This window comes from Mus caroli, chromosome 11 (assembly GCF_900094665.2).
Source record: "Mus caroli chromosome 11, CAROLI_EIJ_v1.1, whole genome shotgun sequence".
Taxonomy (NCBI): Eukaryota; Metazoa; Chordata; class Mammalia; order Rodentia; family Muridae; genus Mus; species Mus caroli.
The window spans coordinates 115,675,344-115,690,227 of NC_034580.1; the positions used below are offsets into that span (position 1 = coordinate 115,675,344).

The window sequence follows — 14,884 nt, forward strand, 5'->3', positions numbered from 1 at the left end:
AATTAGCATCAAGGGAAAACTAACAGTTTAAAGATCTTACGTGGTGGGTCTTTGGTGACAGGGTCTCTGCACCCCAAACTGTACTCACTATGTTACCTAGGCTAGTATTGAGCTGTCAGCCTAGCCTCCTAAAAGCTTGGGTTACAGGAGTAATCCACTCTATCCAGCTGGTTGGCAGTGTGTATTTGTTTATTTACTGTGTAGTGGTGTTTTGCCTACAAATAGTCTAGTGCACCACTTGCATGCCTAGTGTCCCTGGATCCCTGGGACTTATAATTACTGATGGTTGTGAGCTAACATGTGGATGTTGGGAGTCAAACCCTCAGCCTCTGAAAGAGGAGCATGTTCTCTTAGCCATCTATCCGGCCAGGCTTTATTTTTGAGTCTGTGATTAGGTGCTCAGTGTGAGGGTCCAAGACACAGCTCTGCTTTGCCACCCTCAGCAGCCTTCCCTGTGACTTTTAGGGAACTTAGACCAGTTTGAGATTTGTAGCTTTGATGCTGAGAAGAATTTCAGGACCAGCTAGAACAATGATGTAGAACTGGAAGTTACATTAAAGATATTTTAATGTGAGCTTAAGTCTGAGGGTTTGGAGAAAACGAAACACTTAAGGGAGAAAGACCATACCTAAGAGTGTGGCTTTGAGCCTCTCTGAGAAAATAAGGCATACCCAAGTTCGGCTGAGCTCTTCAAAGAGGTGCAGATGACTAACATTGGCCACACATACCAGTTAAGTCTCTGAGGTTGCTAAGGAACCTTTGGTGTCTTTTGTCTAGTATTTGATATGTGTGGCTGCTCTAGTAATGCCTTGAATGGGATTATAATGGCAGGGTGAGATCTGGAGCCACCAGGTCTGCACAAGGTGCTTAGCTCATTTCCTTTCATCATCATGGGGCTTCTAGTGAGACTTCTAGCAAATGTCAGGTTTGCAGCTGGAAGGGGACTTGCCTCAGCAGCTGCCCAAGGTGCTGGAGCTCCTGCTGCACTGCTGATGAGTAGCTTAAACTGGACCTAGAGTGAGGACTCCTTCCCCTGTTCACGTCCCCCACATTTCCCTGCCTTTCCATTTTGCCCCGTTTTATGACCGCTTTTCTGTAAATGGAACAGAAGAGAGGGTTTTATAGGCAGAGGAGAGCTGCAGAGAGCAGAAACAAAAAACAAAAATGAGTCAGAGTTCCTTGTGAGGCAGGAAATAGAAAAAGGATTGGTTAGCCTCAGGTCACCTCTGCTGTAAGGATTAAAGCAGGCTGGAACCTGATTGTTGGTGGCAGGCTGCAGCTGGCCTGCTGTGGGAAGTGATGTCTCCTCCTGCTGGTTCCTAGTAGGCTGGGTAAACAGCCCAGGTTCTGGCTGTTGAGCAAGGCTCCATTTTTTTGATGCTTAGCCTGGTTTGGGTAACTACTTGGTTCAAAGCAGTGGCTCCCAGTAAAGCTGCTACAGAGGAGTCCTCTCAGCTGGTCCCTGTGCCATCCTGCTACATTTGGGCTTCAGCAGACATCACCTCCCTTTAGTTTGCATTTGTTTTTCTTTAGAAGATAACACATCTCACAGAGCTTCCTCATCAAAGCATTTCTCTATCCCTTTCACCTCTGCCCTCTGACTCCAGAATCATCCACAGCTGTGTTCCCTATGCTTCTCGATGGCCAGCCATCTGAAGCTCTATACGCCTTAGAACACTTCTGCCTTCACACTTGCATGGTAGTTTGGCTGGGTATAAAATGCGGGTTCTGAGTTACTTTTCTCCTGCCTCCTGCTTAATCTGCTTATTTCTTTGAAAGTGGTGGTTCTGAAAGCTTCCTGTTTGGGTTTCTGTTGTTGTTGTTATTGTTGATGATGATGATGATGTTTGTTTGTTTGTTTTGTCTTTGTATGATTTAGTTGTTGTTGAAACTGGCCTTGCTATGCTGTCCAAGCTGGCTTCGAACTCCCTGCCTCAACCTCCCAGATGTCAGGCAGGAGCTTCACTCTGTGTCCCTCACAGGTGTCCTCCATTTGTAGAACAGGCATGCCTCTTATTTCATGCTAAGAAATAAACCCTCACCTGAGACAGGGCAACAACCAGCACACAGAGAACAGGGAGCAGCTTTCAACTATTTGGTTATTTTTGTTTTATCTAATATTTTCCATAGGCTTTCACTCTGCGTTTATTTTGTTTAATATTTTCTACAGGCTTTTGCTCTGTAACCCATACAGGCCTGGAGCTTGCAATGACCCTTCTGTCTGGGCTCCCAAGGCTCTGGTTTACAGGTGGGAGTCACTGTAAACCAGTTGTAATGGGTTATTTGAGTCTTTGTTTTTGTTATTTGTTTGTTTGTTTGTTTGTTTGTTTTTAAGGCAGTGTTTCTGCATAGCCCTGGCTGTCCTGGAATTTGATATGCAAACTGGGCTGGCCTGTAACTCAAAGAGATCTGCCTGCCTCAGACTCCTAGGCCACTGTGTCTAGCACTGAGGCATTTCATTTCTTCAGTGTCTGCCTAGTCCTTTGCCTTCATTGTCCGGAAACACTCTCACCCCATGTAGAAGGAAAAAGGTGTGCCAGGTGAGGCAGCTATTATTTCTGAAGGGCTGATGCTGTTGGTGAAGGAACTTTGAAGGTTCAGCGCTGACTTAAGCATGCTTCTAGTGACCCATAGCCTCATTAGAGTTGCCCAGTGGCCGTCCTTTAATTCCATGTCTATGAGAACTGTGCCTTTTCACTATTCTAAAAATGCTAATCTCACAGTCAGTAGGCAAATTAGTTTTTTATAACCGTAAAGTGTCTCTCACTTCCAGAGTCTGTTTTGGTATTTCCTCTGGCTTCTAACACTGTGCCATTCATTGTGGAAGAACCAATGCAAAGCACTGCAGAGGCCGCTCACTTGGGATGGGTGGGCGGCGTAATGGGTAAGCTCGGTTGTGGGACTTGACCTCGTTGGCTTTGTTCCTTGCTCCAGAGTCACTCTTGATCCTGGAATAGGGTTTGTGTGACTAAGGCTGCATCCCTCTGGAGCCCACTGAGAGCCCTGGGCCTTATGGGGCCTTGCTCTGCTTTCTTGGCGCAAGAGACACTGCACTCTCCAATTAATAGTTTCAGCCTCACGTTGCCACAGGGATCCTCAGAGTCACATCCTGCCTGTAGTTGGTGAGTCAGCCAGCGTGAGAGGAAGGTTTGGCTCCCTGCAGTCTAAGGTTATTTCTTGCAATTTCCTGGCAGCCTTCAGTGCTGATCTCTGATCTCCACCCCAGGGAGACTTCAGCTACAGGCCCCATATGTTGTGTGAATGTGTAGCCCAACAGGTTGTAGGCCTTCCAATTTCTCTTCTGTTTGCTTTTTGGAATTACCAAGTGGTCATTTTTAATATTTCTGTCTGGAGTTTATTATTGCTATTGGCAAGAGAATTAGTCCATTACAAATGATTCTGTCATTACTGGACTCCAGACATCCCAGTCAATAAATCCATTATGGATGAGAAGACAAAATAATGAGGACTGTGGCTCATATTAAATTCACCCAAAATGTGTCTCCTGTTGGTCATGCTTATCCAGCAGGAGAGCTTGACTTAGGCAAAGACACCTTTGGAGCAGTGTGTGTCTGTGCTGACTCCAAGGATGTGCCTTGAGGGTACTGAGCAGAGCTCTCCAAAAGCCAGCAGGAGGATCTAGCTCAGAGCCTAGCAACCCATTTGACCACATTCAACCATTCCAGGTCCTTAGTGCTGTAAAGGGGCTGTCCCCACTGTCAGGGAAGTGTGACCCTCAGCTTCATTTGCTTTGCTCTGTGAACCACAGAATACTGGCTGTGGCCGCTCACTCTATAGCTAACTTTCCCCCACTGCCTGAGCTGAGCTTTCTTTCTTGAGACAGAGAACATAGCTGGGCAGTTGGAGCCACTTATCCATCTACATACTGTCTACATACTATCTTGGTGTCTTCCTGTTCCTGTGTCTTTTTACTTTCCTGTCCCCTATCCCACTGCTGCCTCTGTCCTCCAAGCCTACCCACTCATAACGGTTTTTATCCTTTTTTCTCAGTTGTGTCCTGATGTTGTACTAAAGACATTGTCTCTATGAACATGCAGTTTAAAAGTGTCCTGGGGACCCCATTGTAAGGGGCAGCCATCTGAACTGGAGAACACACAAGGTCCAGACTGCCTTAGCTTAGCCCCAGGCTGAGAGAGACCGGTAGAGAGAGCACCATTAGTTTTACTGGCAACGTGGGCTGGCTAAGAGCTGCCACTCACCATTGCCTGTATCGAAGACATGTGGACCATCGACAGTGTCAGTTGTAAGCAAATCTCTGCAGAATGCCTTGGAAACTGTAAATGGAGTCATCCTAGGTTGGGAGCTGACTTACTTGTGAGCGGTGTTCCTGCTGCAGCTTTTGAAGGAGGCTACTGCTCTTAATTTTAAACACAGACAGTTCAAGCGTTTTATATTTCTCCCACTAAAAACCCCTAGCTGTTTTTCCCTCAGTGCTTCCATTGATCCTGTTGTGCAGTGTACCAATGGCTCTAACAGGAGGGAAAAAAAGATGGCTTCCTGCCTCCTGTCAGCACACACAAATTAGATAAAGCCCTGACACTTCTGTTCTGGCTTTTGAGGTTGGATCTGTCCACAGATGAGAAGTCTTTCATCTCTGGCTCCTTTGACTTGGGATGGTTAAAATGGTCTAATTGAATCTGTGTTTCTTCATCTTCTTGAAGTGGTATTTGTGTTCCTTACAGGCAGGCGTCCACTCCACAGCACTAGTCCTCCTTCCTCAGTTTTTTTTTTTTTTTCATTATATTACTTACCCACATTCCAGTCATTACCCTCACCCCACCCCCAGTTTTCCCTCCTACAGTTCCTCATCTCATAGGAAGAGAGGCAGAGTGGGGAGCCCCTCTCACTACAGCAGTTCTTAACCGGAGTGTTGCTTCGAGTCTCAGCTCTGTGTTACTCTGGAGGACAAAGCTCCATTGACTTCTCGTAGCCCCTTCCTCCTCTTCCTGGCTCTGCGCTGCTCCACAGTCATACAGCCTTGGCAGGGACAGTGAGGAGTGCTTCTTAACCCTGACGCTGCAGGACCAAGGAAGCAGTGACGTGTCTGTGGCCCCTTCCCCACTTAGTCCGTGTTTTCACTGCTGATGTTCTCATGTTTAGTGCTCTGCTCATGCCTCTCATGGTCTCTCCTGTCTCTGCAGGTTTTGCATGCAGAAGTGCGTGAGTCTGGTGCCTGGAGTCACACTGGATTTGATAGAAAAGTAAGTAAGCTCTGGGCCCGGTTGTCTCCCTCAGAATCCCTCCCATGGGCGTGGGGTTCTCTCTTTTGTGTGGTCTGTCTCTTTGTTCTCTGATGGAGGCTCTTCTTGTGATGGTTACACAAGTGCTCACTGTTAGAGGAGTGGACGTGGGGCAGTGTTGGAAGAGAAATGGTAAGAAGCTCAGGTCCTTTGAATGTTTAAAATGCTGCAGACTGCGCTGATGCCGACCGAGCACAGCTGCCTGCTGGGCCCATCTGAGACTCTGACCGCATCTCCTTTAACTCAGGCCCTCCATGTCTGTAGCCTTTTACCTCCAGCCATGTTACTGCCTGGGGCAGACGCATTCTCGAAGCAGAGCCAAGGTGTAAGCAATGTCAGAGCCCCTAGTCCCTCTCGCTCCAAGCCTGCTGAGGTCACTGGGAAGTCTGTCCCTCTCCTGTTCTGAAATCGTATCTCCTGACTAACCTTGGCCTGCATTTAATTCCACACTGACTTGTGTCAGAAGTATGGAAAAACGCAGTGATAAGGGCGTGGGGTGAGACTCCATATCTCCCAGGTTACCTGCCAGAGAATTGTTTTCCAGCTTGTGATACATGTGGTACATGGGAAATGTCCAAGACCTGAGTTTATTAAAGAAGTAAGAAAAGCGAACCTGCCCCATGCATCTCCCTAGAAAAGAGCCCTCCCTGTGTGTTAGGAACCAACTCAAGGCCTGTGCCAGGAGCAGTGCTGCCTGGCCTCTTTTTGCTACATGCTCACAGTGCAGCCTGCAGGAAGAGTGCAGAGCTGCACACACATTTATGGCACCCACACCAGTGTAAGTGAAAAATACACACTATGACTTATTTTCCATTGTTGCAAACTCTGAATATAAATGCATAAAGAAGCATAAGGCCCTAGGATTGAGGGCATGGATTGGGGCACACTTAATGTCTACAAATGCCCTGGGTTTGATTCCCCAGCACTTCCCATTAAGTTTCAGCTATATAGCAAGGAGGGGCTTAAAACAGGCAAAGGAACAACAGCATCAAGAGATTATGACTTCTCTGTGTGCGTGCGTGCGTGTGTGTGTGTGTGTGTGTGTGTGTGTGTGTTTCTGAGTGTATACACATGACAGAAACTTGCTATATATTACAAAAATGTAGCATGTAAAATACATTAATAGCTCAATTTAACAGTCATCAGAATGTAGTGAGGACATTATAGACCACTTGAGGCTAGTGTTTCCTTTTGGACTTTGAATCACTGTCTAAGCTCCATGGTTCTTTCAGTCACAAACAGGGCGGCTAGCATGGAAAAGTAGAGACTCATCAGTGGGTGGTGGCAGGGCACATGGAAGGATCAGTAATTCCTCTCTCTGCCAAGCAGGGCTGTGTCTTATCCATGGTTCAGAAGCCACAGCATGATCCAAAGCAGGATGGGAGCTGGTAGACAGTGGAGCTGGGCAGGCGATGCTTCAGAACTGTTGGGGAACCTTCATAGTTTTTTAAAACAAAAAGAAAATTGAAACCTACAGAATATTCAGAGGATGTTACATGAGTATCAGAAGTGCTATCAGCAAGAAAAGAGAAGATCTCTCACACACCAGAGAGCTAAATTTAAGACTTGGCAACATGGGCCAGAGGAAACACTGGAACTAAAGGGACAGAATTTTATAGGTCAAGATAAGAGACATAGAGAGAGGAGAGCAAGAAAGAAAAGAGGGAGGACAATAAAAAGAGGAGGAAGCCAAGATGGAACAAAACCACAAGTAGCAAAGGGTCTCATAGCTGGGGAATAAGTCAGTAAAGTGCTAGATCTGCCCAGTATAGACACATAGCTTATCATTATAATAACTGAATTGTGTGGTTTTTATACAGACTTATTGGGGTTAAAAATTCCTACAAGACACACACACACCACAGGTAGTTGCAGAAGCCAGTCTTCAGGAGTCACATCCTGGAAAAGACAGACCTATGGGATAGGAGAACAGATTGGTCAAGTCAGAACTGTGGTGAGTGACCTGAGGGACCAGTAAGAAGGAAATGTTCTACCTGCAGCCCCACAGATAGACAGCTTGTATGTTAAAGCCATAGAGCTCACACCAAAGGAAGTCATTTTTACTATGTAACGGGGGGAAAAATGAAGTTACCCTAAATGTGGAGGCAGGAAGCAAGCCCTAAGGGGTGCTGGCCAGAATCACTGAGGATAGCAGAGGCAGCATGTGCTATCAACAAGCCCAGGGAAACTGAGGGCCTAAGATGAGGAGTGGTTTCTCCTGCTTCATGGGCAAGTAGTTTTTCCTTCATTATTAGAACTAGCCAGTGAGGATTGACAAATTATAGTGGGCATCCTTCTGCCCTGGCAGTAAAGACCAGCACTGCATCAAGCATTGCTTTCCCTGATGGACCCCAGCCTCTGCTGCCTTTCTTCCTTTCCTACCCTGTCCTACCACCACTGTCTTCCCAGCAGGCAAGACCAGCCCTTTGGTGCCTGGAGGTGAATTCACACGGTCCTCTTTGCTCCTCCTACTGTGACAAATAGTAATCCAGAGTTGGGCTAAAACACTAAGTGTGAGTTTTAAAGTTTATTTTAGGTGTGCTTCTTTTATGCATATGTGTGCACCACATGTGTGCCTAGTGCTAGTGCTGGCAGATTCCAGAAAATGGTGTCAAATTCCTTGGAACTGAAGTCACAGGCAGTTGGGAGTTCCTTTGTGGGTATGGGGAACAGAACCCAGGTCCTTTGTAAGAGCGGCAAGTGCTCTTAACCACTGAGCCATCTCTCCAATGGTCAGTTTTTATTTATTTGTTTTTAGAGTTAAAGAAAATTAATGTATTGTCATGAGAGTAGTCAGGTTTCAAAATCCACCTAGCAGAGAGGAGCTGTGGTGAGAGAACATGGGCATTTGTGGGTCTCCCCTTCCTTGGAGGTCCAGCAGCCAGCAGCCCAAAGGGTGAGGGGGTGGAGCAGGGTTCGGACCGCGTGTACAGTGGAATAACTTCTGGATCAGCATCAGTGAGACAGCTCGACTTTATTCGGGTAAACAAGAGCTGTATAGATGTTGGGGAGTGGGTAGGGATTTCCAGGGTGAGTACATTATTGGGTAGGGTGGAGGTGCTGGGAATGCTGCATTTACATGAAGAGGGTCTTCTTATCGGAACGAGGAAGTTGAACCTGTAATCTGGCTATAGGCTATGTGACTTTCCTCAGAGATTAGGAAGGGATGATTGGTCATAACACAGTACTAACTGTCATATGGCAGGAAGGGCTGAGCCAGACTTATATGCAGTGCTTGCAGGAAGCTTTATGCAGGGTCATCCTCTAGATAAGGTCAGCCACAGAAGAGGAAGGTCCTCTAAGAAAAGGAGTCCTCCATTTTGCAGGCTGAGAGGGCTATCTGCACATTGTGACCTTGATAGCAGGGTCTTCAGCAGACATTGGAATGTCATGCAATGTTGAGTCCACGCACCTGGTGACTCCAGCTCCAGTTGGGAAGTTTAAAGCAGAACTGGGAAGATGCATGGAAGACAGAGTGGACCCAGGCATGCCAGTCTCCAGTGTACTTATGTTTAAGGTGTTGATGTGGAATCTGAGCCGTGAAGAGCAGTCCATTTCAGTTGAAACAGGCACAGATCAACTTTTGCTGTTCAAAAGACTATGTTGCTGCTATCCTTTGTGGCTTGGCAAAGGTTAAGTTGAGTGTGAATAGGTGAATCTTATTTATATTTTATGTCAAGACAAATTCCAAACTTGACGCACAGTCCTGGATACCACCAGCCACAACCACTAGATCAAGTTCTGAGGTGATAGTATTTTTTCACCTTTGCAGTTTGCTAGAGGGATGTTGCCATTTAAAAGGAAAAGTTATAGAATTTTCCCAATTGTCCCGCAAGAAGGTTTGGTTTCAGAGTAGGAAGCAAACAGCAGGTCCCTCTGATGATTGGTCCTGTCTGCCCTCTTTTCATCCACTCTGTTATTATCTGGATGTCTCCTCAAAATGTCCCCATTTTGGTTCCCATAAATCCCATAGCTTGCAGCCTGCTGGGATTGTTCCTGGAGGAGTCTTTGCGTTGCCTTCCTGGTGTCTCCATATGCTGCATGTAGAGTGCCATGGGGAGCACTGATGGGCAATGTGAACCTCTGCCTCCGTGCAGTCGGCCCTGCTGGGAGGCTGGTGTCAAGATGTAGCTCTAGAGCACTTGTGCTGCGGTTGCAGATTATGTGGGGCAGTTTACAGTGACCCAGCTCTGTTCTGTGCCGTCACTGCCCACCATAGCCAGCAGTGTCTATGCAGTGCCTGTGCTTTTGTGGCAGTGTACCTCTGCACCGTCCACTCCACCCTCCCTGGTCCACAGGGATTCCGCAGCACAGCCAGCGGACCACTTCATGCCAGTGATGTGCATTTGTATTCTGCCAAGTTTTTACAGAACAGAAGCTTTGACCCAGCTTTCCACCACCGCAGCCTTAGCTACCCTCACCACCACAATGAGAGGCTTCAAAGCAGAGCTGTCTGTTCCCCAGCAGGGTGTAGACAGAACCAGTTTTGTTTTTGTTAACTCATGTACAGGCTCACATCTGTGTTAGGCCATGTGGGGTTTCTGACATACAGTATCACAGCACTTGCCCAGCTGGCACAGGCAAAGCCCTGGGCTCTTTACTACAACACATGCACACACAGTGCCACGGAGCAGAAGAGAGAAAGAGGAGAGGGTTTTTTTAGCTTATCATTCTGCACCTCCAAGGTCATGGAGCACTCTCTAATGAGGTCCCTGGAAGAGTCCCAAGGCTGTGCATATAGCATGTTAAGACAGGGGACAAGTGTAGCATGTTAAGACAGGGGACAAGTGTGTATATGGTGATTATGTCTCCTTTAAAGTCCTCGGAAGTCAACTGTAGGGTTCCACACACTGACCTCATTGACTCCTAGTCCCCTCCAGCTGTTTCTTGGCCTGCGCACCACATTGGACTTCACAGTGTGGGCTGATGTCAACCTTTGAAACTTTGGGGACACACTCAAAGCCTATCCAAACCATAGACCATCATGTCTTTAGGATTTGGAAGACTAGAGGAAATGTAGCACAGAATGGAGGGACATCACAGCCCTGAGGCTTCAGACACGTTGTGACTGGAATTGCTCTCCTGCCGCTGAAGATGCAAGTGTTCAGAGTCTCCATGCGGTTGTTCTGGATCCCCATGTGCAGTTGCCCTTGCTTCATAGTGCATCTGTGCACAGCTCTGCAGGCAAAGCATTAGGACTGTTGGCTGAGGACGAGTCTCTCCAGCAACCCAATTGCATACTAGTCACCAGGATGCCACTGGGACATTCCCTGGCACGGGAGCCTACGGATACTTTTCTGGAAGTAGGACCCAGGAGCCAAGTTCTTTTATTCCAATGCTGATGCTCTACTGTGCTTGGAGTGTTCTCTAGACTGTCAGTCCACATCCCTTGCCAAGCACACAGGAAGGAAAGTCTCTACAGGAAGGACAGGCTTCTACACTTCATTATACTATGCCAGCTGAGCCAAGTCACACCCAGAGCCCCAGAACTCTTAAAAAGCCTTGTAGTAGTTTTCTCTCTTTAAGAATTTCACTGCAGTGATGTGGTCATAGAATAGTTGCTTGTTGCTCTGCTGCATGGTCAGCACTTAAACTGCTTTGTGTGATTGGGTGTCTAGGACTGCCTATCTCCCTGGAGCCCTCATGCTCTGGGTCTGTGCAGTATACCCAAGGATACATATTTACCCCAGCTGCCCTCCTGCTGTGCTCAAAACCCCAAGCAGCAAAAGCCCTGCCTCTCCATCCAGGAAGCATGAGTGTTCTCTTAAAAAATGTATAAAAGCTGATGGTTCGAGAACCATGGAATATTTCAAAATATATAAATTTTTGAATAGGTGAGAGATTTTTAATAAAAACATTTACACAATATTGACCAAAGCTGTCAGGGGAGTTGCTGGGTGAGGTTTGTGTAATTGGCTGGGTGACATGCATGGTCACATGACCCTGCTCACTGTGGCTAGTACTTTCCCAGAGAGGTGGCACTCTTGAGTTCTCCAGATCTCATTTGCATTACAGTTGACAGGGGATCTATCATCATTTTGACTCCAGGGCCTGCATGAATTCCTGGGTGACTGTGGTGCTGTGGGCTCTACCCCTGTGTCTTCTCCAGGTACAATGTGGCCTTCACGTATAGAGCATGAAAACCTTACCGTGCTTTCCTGACTGTGCTGGCCTTGGATCCAGATTGATAGGGAGGACGGCCTGTCTCATTACGGTTATCAGAGCGAACGGCAACGGGCTGTTTGTTCAGTCCTTTGGTTTCAGTCCATTTGCTCTGTAGCTGCTCGTTATTCTGAGCAGAATCCTGAGCTCTGCGCATTAGTGAGAGAGAAGCTGAGGAGGGAAGCCCTAAGCGTCAGCACCCTGAGGCCTGACTGAGCCCTGGGATAAGTGGGAACAAGGAACCTTGTAGCAGCACATCATCACAACATTAGCCTGGCCTCAGTTAGATCTGCTATTGATTTTTCTGGCTTTCTAAGGATTCTGAAAATTCATTTGCATACATCTCACCACATGGGGTGTCCTTTCTGTTAAAAACACCTGTGTCACACTAGGGGCATGACTGGTTCTGGTCCACCTGGCCACTGTGGCAAGTTGCTCTGCGCAGATGGGCTGAGAACAATAGACCTCTGGATGCATGCTTTTCCTTATCCTAGAGGGGAATGGCGGTTTCCCCGGGGTGCCTCTCCCTGGAGCCCACTGTAGGCAGATGCATAAGGTCTGCACATGTGTCCTCTGCCCATGTGCCCTGCATACCACTCAGACTTTCTCACCAACCATCTGTGTTGTGCCCAGGCCTCCAGGGCCTGAATGTTTCTAGATGAGAGCCTTGGCTGTCACGGCGGCATCTCGCTGAGCCTTGAACTGTGGCCCCTGAGAACTGTAGCAACAACTGCACATAAAAGTCCCGGAGGCTCCACAGGCTACTTCTGTGCTCTTAGAAAACTAGCTTCTTCTTTCTGTTTTGATGTTGGGGATGGAAGCCAGGACCACAAGTATACAGACAGGAGTGATGGCAATAACATCCCTAGAGCTCACCTGTGGCCACCTGGGTTTTTCTCCACCTTCATAACAATTGGATGTGACAGCACCTCTTCCACTCTGTCAGAAATCCACCTGAAGTTGTGTTGTCTCTGTTTTTGCCATCACTGGGGAAGGCTTTGAGCTCCACACTGCAGACCTGCCAGGTGGAGATGGTGGAGACCTGGGGTCCATTTCCAGAGGTTGCCTGTCTTAGGTTTCTGCTCCTGCACAAAACATTATAACTAAGAAGCAAGTCGGGGATGAAAGGGTTTGTTCATCTTATACTTCGACATTGCTGGTCATCACTAAAGGAAGTCAGGACAGGAACTCACACAGGGCAGGAACTTGGAGGCAGGAGATGATACAGAGGCCATGGATGGGTGCTGCTTACTGGCTTGCTTCTCCTGGCTTGCTCGGCCTGCTCTCTTATTGAACCCAGGGCTACCAGCCCAGGGATGGCACCATCCACAAGGGGCCGTTCCCCCTTAATCACTAATTGAGAAAATGCCTTACAGCTGGATCTCATGGAGGCATTTCCTCAGGGGAGGCTCCTTTCTCTGTGATAACTCCAGCATGTGTCAACTTTACACAAAAAAACAGCCAGTACATTGCCTTATTGCTGTGCTCCAGATATTGTTCCTCAGGATCCCAGGGTGGCTGCACTGTAGCCTTAGCAGTTACCTGCAGATTCCACAAGGCCCATAAGGGTGTTCCACCAACTTTAGTGGCCTTAAAGCTAAGGCATGTTTTCAGCTAAGCTGCCGTGTCTGGAAGGAAGGAAGAGTGAACCTGCTTGAGCCCCCTCCACTACTTCTAATTATCTGTGTTCACCTATTGCCTGATAAATAAGCCTGATGGTGCTGCAGTGCATATTTATATTCCGAATCCTTTGAGAGAATGGCAATAAGATCCATGCTTGCAAATTAAGGGACATTTTTCAGCCCTGAAACAAAGTAATGAAACGCTTAAACAGTGCTAGAAATATTAGGGTTCTCAGAAAGCTCCAGGGATCCCACGGATGCTGAACCTGATCCGGGAGGCTGTTAGTTAGTATTCTGATCACTAGAGGCACAGAGTGTACAAAAATTATTCATGATTAACATCGATTGTGTAAACACATCCTAAAGAGCTAGCGGCTGTGTCTGGAGCAGCCAGCTGCCGTTGTGCCCCTCCTGCTGCTTCAAAGCTTCAGGGCCACTTACCCTTCAGGTGCCCACTGCCCTGAGCTGGGCAGCCTCCAGGTGCCCACTGCCCCGAGGTGGGCTTGGTTCTGGGTTTGAAACTGCTTGGTTTTTTTAATAGCCTTTTAAGATAACATTTGCAGATGTGTCCAAATAAGGGCTTTCTGTATATCTCCTTTCTAAAGGGACCTGTGAGGGTGAGTATTGTCATCTACCTTTGAAGAGCTAGGGAAATGAAAATGCAGGTTGGGTGAGTCATCTAAGCGGGTCACTAGAGCAGGCAGCACACTGCAGTGAGATCTCATCTGAGTCATGCTGTGCCTTTCCCTCGGATACCCTCACTCAGGAAGGTATTAGGCCTTCTCTGTCCCAGGCATAGGGACCATGGTTGTAAACCACTTTGCTGTCCAGATAGAGAAACAATGTAGACTAGTTTTTATATTAATCATTAAAAAATATAGGCTTGGTTTTTAACGTATGCTTCTTTCCAGTTCAATTGTAATAGCTGTTTGTGGTTTAAAAAAAAAAAAGTATGCACAGATCAGCAATCCCTCCCTCCGAGAAATCAACAGTTGATCAACATGCTCGGGCCATAATCCTCTGGTGATGACTCACTGATAGCAGTGTAGGGTGGACTAAATGGAACAGATGCCCAGGGCCTGAGCAGTGCAGAGGAAGCCGGGAGCTAGAGGGAGTGTTAGGACACAAAAATACGGAAAGCTGGATCTCTGCTTGCCACCTAGAGGCTTTCCCCACCCAGTTTCCTGTGTCTTCACCTCACCTCCAAATGGGTTATTCCTGCCCAGGCAGCCTTACACAAGTCCTGTAAAGGCAGAGGACAGGTGAAAGGTGCCAGTCTCCTCAGTGCTTGACACACCACTCCTGCAAGGAGTGCCATCCATGGTTTGTTCTCATGCACACTGCAGAGACTCAGCACTGAGTGACGTCACAGCTGAGGACTGGAAAAAGGATGGGGGGCGGGGGGGAGCCTGCACACAGCATGAAATGCTTCCATTTCCTTCACAGTGGCATCAAAACAAAGGTCTGCAGGCCCCAGTATGGTGCATATCAGCTTCTCTCTATGGCACAGGCTTCATTTCTACCCAGCTCAGGGGTTTGGTCCTAAGGAACCAAGTGTGTTGTGAGAGGCAGAGTGCAGTGCCTCCTCAATGAATAAATACAGCTGCCTGGCAGAGCACAGTAGGGCACAGTGAAGCAGAGTGTGTGCCTCACCTAGAACCCTTGGCCAGCCTTCCTGGTGACAGCTTCTATTTAATAAGAGTTAGCTCCCGAGCATAGCTGTTTCCTGTCACTGCAGTCACCTTGCTGGGAAAACTAGTCCCTTCTCAACTCTTGCCTGGACCTGTTGCATACACTATATATACGCTACACATCACTATTGTCTGTATGTGGTGCTGT

General features: G+C 47.6%; 1 protein-coding gene across 1 annotated transcript in view; it reads left to right on the top strand.

The window, feature by feature from the left end:
* The window catches only part of Rptor (regulatory associated protein of MTOR complex 1), a 299,725-nt gene that overhangs the window by 170,520 nt on the left and 114,321 nt on the right, over nucleotides 1-14,884 (top strand). Inside the window, exon 7 of the mRNA XM_021175441.2 lies at nucleotides 5,163-5,222. Within this exon, the coding sequence (XP_021031100.1) occupies nucleotides 5,163-5,222 (60 nt within the window). The remainder of the gene's footprint in view (nucleotides 1-5,162; nucleotides 5,223-14,884) is intronic.